The sequence below is a fragment of the Episyrphus balteatus genome, chromosome 4, assembly GCF_945859705.1.
Source record: "Episyrphus balteatus chromosome 4, idEpiBalt1.1, whole genome shotgun sequence".
NCBI lineage: Eukaryota > Metazoa > Arthropoda > Insecta > Diptera > Syrphidae > Episyrphus > Episyrphus balteatus.
Window position 1 is genome coordinate 19,038,306 of NC_079137.1, and position 15,050 is coordinate 19,053,355.

General features: G+C 33.8%; 1 protein-coding gene and 1 long non-coding RNA gene across 2 annotated transcripts in view; one reads left to right on the top strand and one right to left on the bottom strand.

The window, feature by feature from the left end:
* LOC129918666 (uncharacterized) overlaps positions 1-15,050 on the top strand; it is a 27,290-nt gene continuing 12,240 nt past the window's right edge. Inside the window, exons 1-2 of the mRNA XM_055999295.1 lie at positions 1-2,078; positions 5,064-6,351. Of these exons, the coding sequence (XP_055855270.1) occupies positions 795-2,078; positions 5,064-6,351 (2,572 nt within the window). The 5' untranslated portion in view covers positions 1-794. The remainder of the gene's footprint in view (positions 2,079-5,063; positions 6,352-15,050) is intronic.
* LOC129918671 (uncharacterized) lies at positions 6,488-7,608 on the bottom strand. Its single transcript, XR_008772983.1, has 2 exons — positions 6,697-7,608; positions 6,488-6,641 (listed from the first exon to the last, which is right to left on the bottom strand). It is a non-coding gene; the product is annotated as an uncharacterized LOC129918671 (long non-coding RNA).

The following is a 15,050-nucleotide window of genomic DNA, read 5'->3' on the forward strand; positions in this document are numbered from 1 at the left end:
AATTTTTTTATTTTCAAAAATTATTGGCACTGGTCTATCTGGATCTCAAAAAATTTTGTTTTCACAGATCAACAATATCTAACACTGGTCCTTTAATGGAAGTTAATATTTTCTAACAAAATCTAACAAAAACATCGTGTTTTTGACACAACAACCAGAGTAAACTTCATTTTATAAAAGAACGGGCCATTGTTCTGATCGCTCAGAGATTTCCTCAGACCCAAAAAAGAAAAACGCCATATATTTGCGAGTGTATCCTCATTTAATCTCGTATTCGGCGTTTCCAAATGGAGCTGTCAAAACTGAACTCCGTTTTCTTGCTAAATAGGGTTCTGCGCATGTACGTCATCAAAGCATACTTATTTGAAGTTGGAATTCAGAGTGTTAAATCTATAAAAGAAGATGTAAACAAATCCAAGAGTGTTTTCTTTTTGTTTGAAAAATTAATTAAATATTTGTAAATAAGTGAACGGATATTTCCGTAAATCGGAAAGTGTAGAAAAAATTCATTTTATTCGATTGTAAAACAACAAACTGTTTTGTTTATCCAGACCAATTTCAATTCACCAATTTTCGTTTCAACTCACTGTTTGTAAACAAAATCGAAGATTGCATTGAAAAAAAGCTCATTAAAGTTTTATTCACATCTACCACATTACTACATTAATTAATTAATTAATAATTAAATTACATATGACCAATATTCGAGTTTTCTGTTTTATTATTTGTGTACCTACTTCATTCATTCACAGTCGGAAATTCGTAGCTTTTACAAGTATTTCTTTATTAGAAAAATGAACAGTGCGAAATTTAATATTGAAAATGTTGAAGAGCTGATAAAAAGTTCCAAACATTTCCAAAATAAAATGCGCCAAGAATTAAGACAGCAATCGATTGCATCTTCTATAATTATCGAATCCAAAAAACGAGAAGAATTGACACCGGTCGAAAGCAACCAAGTTTCTAAACTTTATGCCGAAAGCAGAGATCCTCCATGGCCATTGGTGGAAAGGATTCCTCCAGATTGTAGTGAACAAAAATTTATGAAAAATGCAAATGAATCAGAAGCATTTAAAGTTGTCACAATAACACCACCCTCAAGCAAAAGGAGGCAAGCAAGAACTTCCTTGAGTTCTTTTAAAACGTTTGCTTCTGTTAGAACAAATATTTTTGAAAAGCCGAAAACAAAAAACCTGCCTGCAGTCCAGGTGCCAGCGCCACCTAAACGTATAAAAAACTTTCGTTCGAATATGAAAAAGAGTCTAATGAAATCTAGTAAAACTGGCGTAGAATCAAACAAATTAGCTGGAACAAGCTCTTGTCGATTTCCATTACAGAGATTCGCTGAGTCCGCTAAAAAAAATATAGATTTTTTCAAAGAGCACCCAGAAATTGAATTTGAAATGGAGTCTGAATCAATGACATTGTTTCCAAGACGCTTACAAAGGTCATTTCAGTTCAATTGTCAGAGTGAGGAATCCTTAAATTTAGTACAAGCTGAAGTGAAATCACCACAACTAACTTCAGGCCCATTGAAGCAAGAAACATGGAATAGCATTTTTATGTTAAATCAACCAAAAGATAAACAAGCAGATAAGATTGTAAGAATAAAGAAAAACAAAAGTGTGCTGCAAAGCAATTCAACTGACCCTCAAACTCACATTGCAAATAGGTCTCAAGTCAAAGAAACAGACAAAAACTATGACATTATTACTTCTATTCCATCCAAAGGTCTCTTCACAATTCAGCAGCAATCTGACCAGTTAGCTAAGCAAAAGATGTGTCACCTTCAACGGTTTCCTGTTCTTTTTATTAGGCCTGACTTTAAAGTTCAAAAGTTAGCAGGCATTTCTATTGATGGTAAAAGTGAAAGTATTTTTAAAGAGAAAATAAGTGTAGACTGTATAGAAAATGTTATGTACCATGTTTGTAGTCATAAAGGGGAAAAGCATGTTAAATCAACAATAATTTTGGACAAAGTTAGAAAAGATATATTAGAAAAAGATAATAACCATCAACCTATTGCAAAAAGTGGCAACAAGTTTTTCAAACCACTGGAATTATTAAATCTACCAGAGGTGAGTGAGCCAACTACATAATGAGTACAATGTTTTGATTTCTGTCTCCAACATAACTTAAAGTTCTAAAACAGTTCGATAATATACAGGGTGATTCAGGAACAATTTACCGAAAAACTAGAGCGTGTAGGTTGGGTCAAGACAATAAAAAAATCGTCTTTAATAAAATTTTATAGAAAAGTTTTTGAAAATTAATTTTAAAAATCAAAATTTTGAAGAAAAAAAATTGGAAAAGAAATGTCAAACTAATTTTTTCCAAATTTAATATAATTAAGTACTAATTTAATTCCTTAAATTCAATGCTCTTATTCATTTTTAAACAAAATAAGAAAACCGGATCCAAAAATATCTTGTCATTTTCGAGAAATTAACAAAAAAAAACCGAAACTACTTTTTTCTTTTTACATGGCTGAACTTGTTGATAAATTAATTTATGAAATATTAACAATTCGTCTATTATTTTTTAAATATTCAGACTTAAATGAGGATACAACAAAGTGACACAGTATTGGATTAACCCTGAATTGATTACCATTTTTCGCTTATAACACCTGAAAACTCACATGAAAATTTTGTTTACTGTTCTTTTCCACCGCCCAAGGATTCTTGCTTTAAATCAACAAAAACGTCCTTTTTTTTATTATAAACTTCTTGCGAAAATATTATTTTATTGTTTTTCATTCAAATTAAATAATTTTATTACCTTAAGACCCTTACAACTATTTGGGAAACTTCTGACGTCATACTGGTTTGCCTACAGCTCGGGTTGATACTTTGGGCTAAGTATGCGTGAAAACACTGTGGTTACGTTATGTGTATTTCACATTTATTCACGGATATAAAAGAAATTACAACAACATGAAATAAACAAATGGGTTTTGGGGGGTAAAACGTACGAAAGTTTCCGATCTCCCTTCGGTATCTCTGCCCCAGACATAGTAAACAACAATTATCGGCTGAGTTTTCAGGTGTTATCTGGTTTTGTAAGTTTCATAGCACAGCTACAACTCGTATTGTAGGTCTCAAAGGTCTCAGTAATAATAATCCGTTTTTACCAAAATCGGATTGGATTTTTTTGACGTGATAACGTCTTATAAATAAATGAACCATGGCAGCCACCACAAAAAAGTGACGCCATTTTTAGCAATGAGGACAAAATCTCAATTAAAAATTAAAAATAAGCCATTAGAGATACAAAAATCTTCTTTAACAAACAAAATTTTCGAAATTATAGTTTTAGATGTAGTAGTAGTTTCTACAAGCAATTATTACAAAAAAATTAACAGCCCTATTCTGCTACTGCTATTCGATTCACGTGAATTGAAAGATTTCCTTCCTTTTTCAAGTCAAACTTTGAAAAACTTATTACTTTCGATCGAAAGCAAAGCTTTTTTTCCGCCTGTTTTAGAAATTTTAAAGAAAACAAAAAAAAATTGGTCATACTTAATTTTTACCGCCGCCATTTAAACGCTTCTTATTCACGTGAATCGAATAGCAGAATAGGCCTGTAATTAAAAAAAAAAACGGTTATAACGATCAATATGTTTTCAGATGTTGTTCTTTACCTTTGAAAAAGAAATTTTTTGTTTTTTTATCATATACATTTCCTAAATTTCTATTAAAAAACTTTTAAACTTTATAGCAACTTTAACCTTAAGAGCAAGTTCGTGCATTTTATTTGTTTGGCGGGAGGGCAATTTTCTAAAAAATTACTTTAAATCATGAAAAAAATTATTAAAAAACAACGGCAGCACTTACAATTATCAATTATAACTTTTTTTCAAAAGCTAGAATTGCACACTTTATGTTAATTTTTAAATCAAGTTATTTCTATCAATTGTTTTCGAAATAATAGGGATCAGGGATCGATCCTAAGGCCAATTTTTCTTTCATCTTCATTGATGATCTCCCTAATTTAACTTCTTTCTTACTAGTTTAGGTATCCGTTTGCTAATGATGATTTTTTTGAGTGCAATTAATGATGTTTCATTTATTTATTTACCTAAGCTTAGTACAAGCTATGACTTAAAACTAACTTTAACTACCTTAGACTAATTTAACTTTTTTTTTTGTTTTGTGTTGTTTTTGTTGTATTTAGACCGGGCCCTAAGGCCCCTCTTAAAGTTGTTTTATGGGAAACAACAAAAAAAAAAAAAACAACAAGCTTAAGAAATAAGGGGGTTTGGATGGAGGTGTTCATACTTAGGATTTAGAAAATAAGCTGAAAATTATCCCGACAACATGTTCGACCCTTTCGTAATGAATAAAATTACCATTAAAAATAAGAGTTAGTAAATAAAAAAGCATGGGTTTCCTTCACTTCTTTTCTTGTCCCTCGGGGTCCACTCTGTTGTTAATTTGGTCCATCGATCATCTGAGGTTCGGAATATATGTCCAGGACAATCCTATTTAAGTTTTCTTGTTTTTTTAAGAACATTATTAATAGTAGCCCATATGATTACTTTTTAACTATTTCGAAAGTACAGCGCTTTTCTTACGACCATATTATTCACTCTGGATTAAGTTTAGATTAAAATTAATTTTAAATCCAATCCATTTAATCTGAATTTCATAAATTTTAATTTTTTGTTCTATTATTCACTCAAAAAAAAAATTATGTGATTATTCAATAATTAATTATTCAAATACAATTTGCATTTATCTTTATTTTATCTTCACAAAATACTTGACAAAACAGCTGAACACTGTGAAAATGAACTTTACATCTGGATTTATAAAGTTAAACAGACCTCCAGAGAGCAGTTCAAATTTGTTTGGATTTAATGAGATTGGATTTAAAAAATTTTATTTACGATTGGATTTAAGTAGTGAATATTATGGAATTGGATTTATTTTTGACATTTGACATTGTTTAAATCCAGATGTATTTTTTAAACTAGTGAATAATATGGCCGTTAAACAAAGAGTTAAATAAAACTCTAATAATAATAATTTATATACATATCTTTTTTTTTTCATTTCCAGTACTCCTCTTCAACATCCTCTCGGAATTCGCCTGCCTCAAATCCATCCTATTCATCTACAAGTTCCAGTTCTTTTATAAAACATAAAAACTCTTCGACGACTTTTAATGACATTGACCCAAACACTGATTCTTCTTTAAAGAGTGTTTCATCAGCCAAAGTCAAAAATATTTCCTTAAAAAGCCCGCCAAGTCGGTGTGAAGTACATGTACAAACAGAGTGTGACTATAAAAAAACAGTTTCACCCAACACATCTCCCTTTTGTAATGCAGTACAAAGCTCACCTCAGCCAAAGATAACTTTACCGACGAAAATCAAAGATACAGCAAATAAAATTTTGGAAAACGTAGTTACTGGCCCCGAAAATCTCGAAAATTCTGTCGAATATGAAATCACTGCAAACATATTAGAAGGTATACTTCAAGACAAGGACTGTAATACGCCCACCATCATTGGTGGCAATTTGATAGAATATGAAATCACTGCAAACATATTAGAAGGTATACTTCAAGACAAGGACTGTAATACGCCCACCATCATTGGTGGCAATCCTATTCGACTCATATCACCACCTGGAGATAGTCAAGAAAAGAAGAATCAAAAACATCCAGATCGAATGGTGGTAACTAATTATGAATCAAATGTTGAGGAAGTCGCAAAGAAGATAGCTCCACGATTAGAGAATATTCTAAGAGAAGGACAAGGAAAAGCCAACTACAGGGATACCTTACCTCAAACAAGACTAATTGATAGACATAATGGCTTAAAGACATCATCATCATCAAGTGTTAGTAAACAGGATCCTTTACGTATGGACAAAAATGCAGTCCACAACTCAACCTCAGCTGTTCAAACAATAAAAAAAGAAGAACACTATAATCCTACTGATGTGGAAATTAATCGTGCTGTGAAAATTTTCGTTGATTCGCTTAAACATTATGGCTACGTGGTGGAGGAGGAAAAGACAATTTATAGCGATATTGGTCATAAGAACAAACTTATTACATGCCCTAAATCAGGATCAAAAAATAGAAGAATATTGAAGGAATATACTAGTTCGGATTCCTCAAACTACGTTAATAGTCCAAGCATAAAAAATAATGTTGTTCAGAATGTTAAGACAGTTAGGAGTGTAGTTCGTTGGTTTGGTGTTTCAGAATCATCCACTTTGAATAGTCTTTCTCCAAGTGATATTGAATCAGAAAGTTGTATGACAAATGAGATGCAGAGTGTCTCAATAAACTCAAATGATGAAAGCAATATTTCTTATGGTGAAGTTAAAAGTATAGGTGAGATCTGATTGAAGATTAAAGTAATGAATTCAGGGGCGTATCGAGAGGGTGGTGTGGGGGGTGTCTCACGACTAAACTATTTTCAGAATCAATTTATCCTATTTTCGTGACCTTTTTTCCAATCAACAAAAAATTAATCGCCAAATAATTTTATTTAACGTAGGTACATAGGTGTATTTAACATCTGGTTAGTTCGTGTCGTGGCTTGTAATCATGCTCGAATTGGCTTCCAAGTTCTTCACATAGGACTTTTATGCTTTTCCTTTGACATTTTGATAGAGTAGGACCTAAAAATACGTTACATTAAGTAAAGAATTCTGAAAAAGAATTTACCATACGAACCCTGACGATTGAAAAGCTTTGGTTTAATTTACGAATCTTATAGGTATCTCGAACAAAAATTAAAAGCATTCGTTGAACAATATTTAATAGAGTTGACGATTGAAGTTGATAGATGGAAGAAGAATGACATTTCATTTTCTAGTGGAAATATTTTGTTTGACATTATAAATTTAACGAAGCTTTTAGATGTGTCATCATTGGTTGCATTCTTGAACTCAATCTTCGAGTATTTTTGGTTGAGTTGAACAATGCCTTGTTTCTCGAAATACTCTAAGAACCAAAAAAGCAGATGCAATGTGCAAACTTTCAGTTTTGAGCACCTATGGAATCACGTAGAAAAAAAGGTTCGTCAGCACCCAATAGCGATTTAGAATGACCCCAAAACGATCCTACTTGACGAATGGAACAAAATTTCTCCAGATAGGTACGACCGCCAAGCTTGTTCATTCGATGAGACACAGATTGCAGGGAGGTCCTACTAGTTATAAGTTTATTTTTCCTTAAGTAAAGTGATTTTTGTTAAGTTTTTTTCAACGAAAATTAATCAAAAAATGAACTGTACGGATACTTTTTTGTTCCTTATTTTTTGTTTACGTGTAATGAATTTTTGTTATTTAAAGTTTTTAAATAAAATGGTATAAATTTTGTTGAAAAATTATTTGTTGGCTTACTCTCTTTTATTCCTGGTACAAAAGGTTTCTATAGCATAAATTCGATATTTTTAAGAACAAAATTTAAAAAATTGCAACTGCTCGGAGACTTTTTGGAATATATGTGTAAATGCATACATAAATGTAGGGGGAGGGAAAGGATTTAATTAAAAAAATACGACAGATTTATAGATCGTGTGTGAATTGTGTTAAATATTTTACCGAGGTTAAATTTTTGACACAATCGAATTGAATACAAAAATTTCATATGTTAAAAATTCAACCTGGTTAAATTTTTATCTTCAGAGTTTAAATTTTTCAAAGAAAGATTTATCAATTTTTTTTAATAAATAATCAAAAACTGAAAACAAAGAATGAAAATTGAGAAAGAAATTCAACATTATGAGTGTATATCAAGGGAAAAATAATATACTTTGATTTATTTCACTTTAGGTATTGATTAAGGAAAAAAAGGAATGGTAATTAATGTTTTAGTGCTTTTTATAATAAAAGGTAAAATGTTTAAATATACAGATTTAATATGAAATAATTAAATTAAAAAAATAGATTTTTGCTTTGACTTCAACTTGGCTTAGACTTGACTTTAATTTGACTGTACTTCGCTTTACTTTCTTTTACCGAATTATTTTCATTTACGTTATTTTGCCTTTTTATACTTCAAATCTTAGACTAACATTCTTTACATAAAGATGGAATTATGTATTTGGAATTATTTAAAATAAAAAAATAGTGTAACTGCCCAAATGTTTGGCTTTAATTTGGAATGTTTTTTGTATGTTGTAAATGTAGCCATCCTTCTTACATACATTGCACGAATAAAAATAAACACAACTTCGCGTAAGATATACAAATTTTACTTTTGGAAAATGTGGGCAGTGTAGTTAATTAATTTTCTATACTTATGTTTTTAGTTACTTGTTATTTTATTACAAGTCACTTCATTTTTTCTCTCTAATAAAACAAAAATTATTTGAAATACCATTAATGCTGATTTTTGGTGACTTATTTTTTGTTTCTATGTGTAATTTTCATATATTGACAATATCTATCGATTCCAAAACCAACCTTGTTTCTATCAATTTTTGTTAAGAAAACAGCTTTTTGACCTTTTTCTAAATTCGCCTCTGTTAACCCTACTTAAATTTCAAATTTCAAAAATCTTGAATATTTTGAATCAACATTTTAAAATTATTCTCTGATATAATATTTTGCTTAAAAGACTTTACATACAAGCAGGATGGCTTAGGCTACGGCCATGTCGCGTCCTGAGCGGCAATCCTGAGCGACGAGGTAGCCACGTCCTGGGCGGCGATATAGAAAAAAAATTAATTCCATTGAATCATCTGCACAATCTCCAAAAACTGTTACATCCCAAGTTTAAAGAGAATTAGTCCATCTATTAGGCTGTAGGTTCTAAAATAGTCAGAAATTCGATTCCTGTCGGGGCCTATTTATTTTTTTTTTTTATTTTAATAAAAAAATTAATATTTTGTAATATTTTTCGTCACAAAAAACCATAATTTTCACCAATTACTAAAATGTTCGTGTTAATTTAGAATATAATGTAGTTCGCCGCTCAGGATTTCAAAAAAAAAAATATAACAGAGTTGACTCTCAGGGTCTATGTGGCCACCCCCATACATTTTCATACACTGAGGGAAAAACCGCAACGTAAAATGTAAAATGTTCAACTTTGATTTAATGTTGAAAAAATTAACATGACACTTCTTCAAAATAAAATTGAAACAACGTAAGAATTTTTTTTTATTTTTGTCGGACTTCAGCTTTTCTTGCATTTTATCACTCTAATTTTCAACAGTGAGATAGCACGTTGGTTAAGCATTCGCCAGACCTTGTTACTGAGCATTCAAGCACAGTTATAAGGGCTTCAAAGACAGATAAGGGAGCAGGCAGTGAGGGTAGATCATATCTACTCTCAACTGCCTAGCTTAACGCAATCTAGGTCGTAATGGGCGCGCTGTCAGAAAGGCCCCTTAGGATCCTAGCTGTGAATGTAAATTCACTGATTAGGGTCGAACGTAGAGCTAACCTTTTCCAATTGTTGAAAGATCTATGTCCCGATGTGTTTATGGCTAGCAAAACTAAGCTTAACCAGAAACATAAACTGACAAATAGTAATTACAATACCGTAAGAAGAGACCGACCCGACTCCACTCAAGGGGGCGGTGTTGCAATCTTCATACGTAAAGGCATTAGTTATAAGGTAATATACAATAGTGAAGTGCGAAAATTTCTAACGCTTGAGGTGTGCATTGTATGCATCCCTCTCCAGCATGGAAAGCGGGTGTATGCAGTCGCAGCTTATGCGCCAGAAGCACCTCAACCAACTGACTTTACGGCAGAACTCGAAAAACTTTTTCAAGTCCTACGACTGAATTTGGAGGAAAACTATATCCTCATGGCCGGTGATCTGAACGCCAAACACCAAGATTGGGGAAATCAAATACAGAATCAGCGAGGTAATCATCTGTATAATTGGATGAGTCAAAACAATATTGAATATAGGGTTGATCTGCTGGCTACTGAAAGGCCATCGTTTCCAAGAAGCGGTTCTTTTCTGGATTTATTGCTTCTAGACTCGAGACTGACAATAACAGACTCTGTGGGCCAACACTCAAGAAACTGCCTTCGTACAATTGAGTACGACAGCGACCACTGCGGACTCGCCGCCGCAATACAGATTCCGAACGACCTTGTGGAATTGGAGGAGTATGTACCGGAGCATTCTTACAACTACGGTAAGTTGCGCTGGCCACGCTTCACCAACGCCTTAGCAAGAGAACTGCGTTCGAATAACATAGACCTTCCAAACGACAGAAATCTGTCGAACAGTGAGATTGATGGTTATCTCCAACAGATGGACGATACCATCCTACAAACGATGAACAGAACGATACCTAAATACAAAGAACGCGACCAAAATAACGTTTACCGAAACGCGACTATTGACGCACTCCACAGACAATTGACAAGACTTAAACGTTTATACCGGCGATTTACCGACCCACACGATCTGGAAATTAGAACACTGAAGTCGTCGATCAAAAACATCAACCAGTTGATCAAAGAAAATTATAGGTTGTCTATTAGTCTGTATTGGGACAAAAAAAATTCGGGCCGTTATCCGGGGGAAGCCATCTTGGACGACGACCTCTTTATAATCGAAGATCCGCAAGAGAAAGTGGAGGTGGTGGGTGCTGCCTTCCAGCAAGTGTACAAGGTTAATGCTAGCATTAACCCGAACCATGACCTGGAAAACATCACTTCTATCTACGTAATGATATTACGCAATGGCGATCTAAGAATCGCGGTTTTACCGGGTTTAATGAAGAGCACTTGGCAAACGCCATCATCGCCGAGCATGCCGGGGCTAACACCCTGTTAGTTACGAAGGTAAGGCTCAAGCTCATCTTCGATTCATTAAAGAAAAAGAAGTCAGCAGGAGTCGATGGTATATCTAATATTGTACTACGACATCTACCGCAAGAAGCTATTGACATTTATGCCACTTTGTTTAACAACACTCTGAATAATGCATATTATCCAAAGCGTTGGAGAACAGCGGTGGTACATCCTTAAGTCTCCTTCCAAGTATCAGCAAAGTATTTGAAAAAGTTATCAATAGGGCTCTGTCTCAGTGGGCTGAGGACAATAATATCAAACCGGATAATCAATTCGGGTTTAAGGCAGGACATGACACTATTCATGCCGCGTCTAAACTTATATCTGATATTCAGTGGAACAAACCTAAAAAACAGTGCACGGGTGCCTGTCTTGTTGATTTGGAAAAAGCTTTCGACACCGTTTGGTTAGAAGGTCTCTATCTTAAATTAACAAGACTTGGTATAAGTAAACCACTTTTATATATGCTTTATGACATGCTCAATGGTAGAACGTTTGTTGTCAAAAGTGGCAATGTTACTTCTACTGGAGTTTTTAATATTAAAAATGGTCTTCAACAGGGAGCGGTGAACTCACCGATTCTCTTTAGTATTTACACCAGCGATCTGATAGGAAGTCTAACTCAGGCAATTGCGTATGCCGACGATCTAATTGCGTACAGAACAGCTCCAACAGGTCATCAGAATTCTCTTGCAACGTGACTTTGACAAAATTCAGCGATATTGTGATGACTGGAAGTTGAAAATTAACTTTCAGAAACGATTCTATTTAGGACTCCTTTGGCTAGGGCTTCAGGGGATACGCGAAGGAACTGGCGGAAGCTGGCGATCGCTGGACCTCACGGACATCCACTGCCGAGTAAAAGTGTAGTAAAGTACCTTGGTATCTGGTTAGATCAATATCTATATTTCAATAGACATATGGATGATGCTCTGGCCAGGGCTAGGGGAGCTTTTGCCCTGACGAAACGGCTGTTTTATAGCAGTCGGCTTGACACCAGGGTTAAGGTGATTTGCTACATGGCCCTCATTCGGCCGATGATTGTCTATGGATGCCCTGTGTGGTTCAACGTTGCTCCATCTCAAATGGAAAAGTTTCAGGTGTTTAAGAGGCAGTGTCTTAGACGTTGCCTTGGTCTGCACAGAACACCCGAATCTGATTACACTTCCAATAAAGTTTTATACAATAGGGCCAACATAAATAGAATTGATAACTTTATGCTGAAGCTTGTTCGTGGCCACATTTCAAGAGCGATGGCCTCTTCAAATAGCTAAATTTTTGGGGCTAACTACCCTAACGACGAATACTTATTTTATTTTATTTATTATTTCGTTAAATACTAACGGTACAGATTTAAGATTAACATTTAACATTGGATAAAAAATTAATTTTTAACGATATTGATTGAAAAACATATTCCTTATACTCTGTGATTTAACAATATCATTACAGGAATTAATAAGAACATAGTTTTTATTAAATACATTAATTAACAGATTGAGAGGACTATAAGCGCCATAGTTTGATCTACTAAAGATGTTACAAAGTGACATTTGTCTTCTTACACTATAACGACTTACTGTAAAATTCAATCGGGAAAGGACCGATGGTGTTGAAATCGAACCATTAATTATTCCTATGATAAAACAGAACTGTAAATACTCTCTATGAGCAAAAAGAGATGGCAGATTTATAAGTTGTAATCTATGAGAGTAAGGTGGTATTACAATTCTATCTGACCAGGGAAGGAAACGTAGACAAAATCTCATAAACCTTCTTTGAACGGATTCTAATCTGTTGATATGAGTCGCGTAATAAGGTGCCCATACAACACACGCATATTCAAGAATTGATCTCACAAACGAAACATAGAGGGTTTTAAGGACATAAGGGTCATGAAATTCACGAGTAAAACGTTTAATAAAGCCAAGTGTCTTATTAGCCCTTTTTATTATATAATTAAAATGATCGATAAATGAAAGCTTTGAGTCTAATACTACTCCAAGATCGGTAAAGCTAGACAAAATACATAAATCAGAGGAGTTAAAGTTATATTTATGGACAAACCAGTTATTCTTACGCGTAAAACACATTGACTTGCACTTCTCAACATTTAAAAAAAGACGATTATTATTGCACCATTCCCAAAATCTTTTCAAGTCATCTTGTAAAAGTTCACAGTCTAATATTGAGTTGAGTAAATTTGAAAGTTGGAATCAAACATCTCTGTATCCACAAAAGAAGAATTTAGCCATGTTTCCGTGAGGATAAGTACATCATGAGGCACGTTATTTATGTTCTTATAAACCTTGTTGGTTTTTGTCCTTAGGCCGTTTACATTTTGATAATAGATCAATAGTTGGTGTAGCTGCTTTGATTCAGAAAGGGCATTGTTATATGTTGTTGAAAAGGGTGAGAATGTTTTATTTGTTTCCTATTTTGAAACTCATGCACAATGATTCCGTTTGGCCAAAAAGATTTTGAGTTGAGAAGATGGAACATAGAATCTGGTACTTTAATCTTAAATGAAGAGTACTTTGAGTAGTTACGATGGAGCATTTTATCCACCGTAGTTGATCGCAAGGTACCGGTTTTAGACATTATAAAATTTTTTACATCAAGAGCATTCGTTGAGGGTTCAAGTTTTGAGATGAATATAATTCTTTGACCATCAACAATTCTCAGTCCAGATTCTAAAGGCGATGTAAAGTTTCTGTCATTTAAGGACGCTGCAAGATGGGATGTGTCAGTGTCAGGAGCTGGAGGAATACTTCAAGAGTGTGTGTTTAAGCGGCTATATTCCGCCTGAAGCATTCCTCTATTTAGATAGTCGGGGCCATAAACAAAAAATACCAAGACTGGAAACTTTCGTACGTCTTTCCCCCCGAAACCCTTTTGTGTACAGTGCTGTCTGTGAATATATGTGAAAGCCACCACGTTGGTAAATGACGTTAACACGCACACATTTATAGATTCACGACATTCACCACACATTTGACACGAACACAACGATAGGTTCACGACATTAACCACACCTCGCAGCTTGTAGGCAAACGTCAGTTGACCGCCGAGTTTCCAGTCTTGGTATTTTTTGTTTATGGTCGGGGCTTGTACAGGATAGATTGGCAGTTCCGCTAATCTACCACGTCGGGCGAAGAACCGTGGATAGGCGACTGCTGTATGACGGGGACATCCTCGCACTAGGCGGAGAAGGGCGTCTTCGTTTCAGTAGGACTGTGTCTAGTGTTGCCATTAAAATATTTTGAAAAATCTGCAGAAACAATGAAAAAAAATCTGCAATGCAGATTTCTTAAAATTTGGGAGACACGATTTGAAAAAGATTGCGAACAGGTGTCAGCTAAAATTAATGTCGAGAATAATTTTTCTCGCTGAAATTGTTAAATTTGTATCAATAGCTTCTTCCCTGGAACCCTGGAAGTGTTCATAAATAATTATATCGTTAGGCTTTTTCCTCTATAAAATCGAAATCATACTGAGTTTTGTTACAATTTGAATTTTAGAAAATGAAATCAAGAAGTCAAGAAGGAAAAATATAGAACGTTATGAACAAATTCCAGCTGATTTGAAAACTAAAGTTAAATAATTATAACATTTTACTGGATTTTTTGAAATGAAATCTATTTTTGTTATTGAAACGTTAAGTTTCAGTTGCAGATAAAATCTGCACTGCAGATTTATGGTTCTCAAAAGTCTGGGAATGTGTTGAAAATCTGCAAAATGCAGATAAATCTGCACTATTGGCAACACTGACTGTGTCCGATCGGGACCGGAGAGATAGGGTAAAGCAGGAGAACCAGTTTTGGTGGCTTAGTAATTTGTAGTTTATATGGATATGAAAAAGTGGTCTTTGTTTTGTATGCCTTGGCCGGCTTACATAGTTTTAGGTGTTTAGTTTTAAGTAGGGACAGTCGGGGTGGCACACAAAAAAAAAGAACAAAAAAAAAAAAAAATACAAAAAAAAAAAAAAAAAAAACAGAAACAAAAGCAAAATGGCTTGCTGTGGCTGTTCTAGTTTTTAAGTAGTTTAAGTACCTAGTTTAAGTAGTTTTAATTAGTTTGCAAGTTTTAAAATAATAAAAAAGATCAGAATCCAAGTTTTTTGTAAACTATTTCTTGGAAAAAATAAAACCTTGAAATATATATTTCAATTAAATTAGTTTTAAGGCCGAAAGGCATTAGTATTAAGAAAAATGAAGTATAACTTAGAGCGCCCTTATAGGGCCAGTAAGTTAGTTGTAA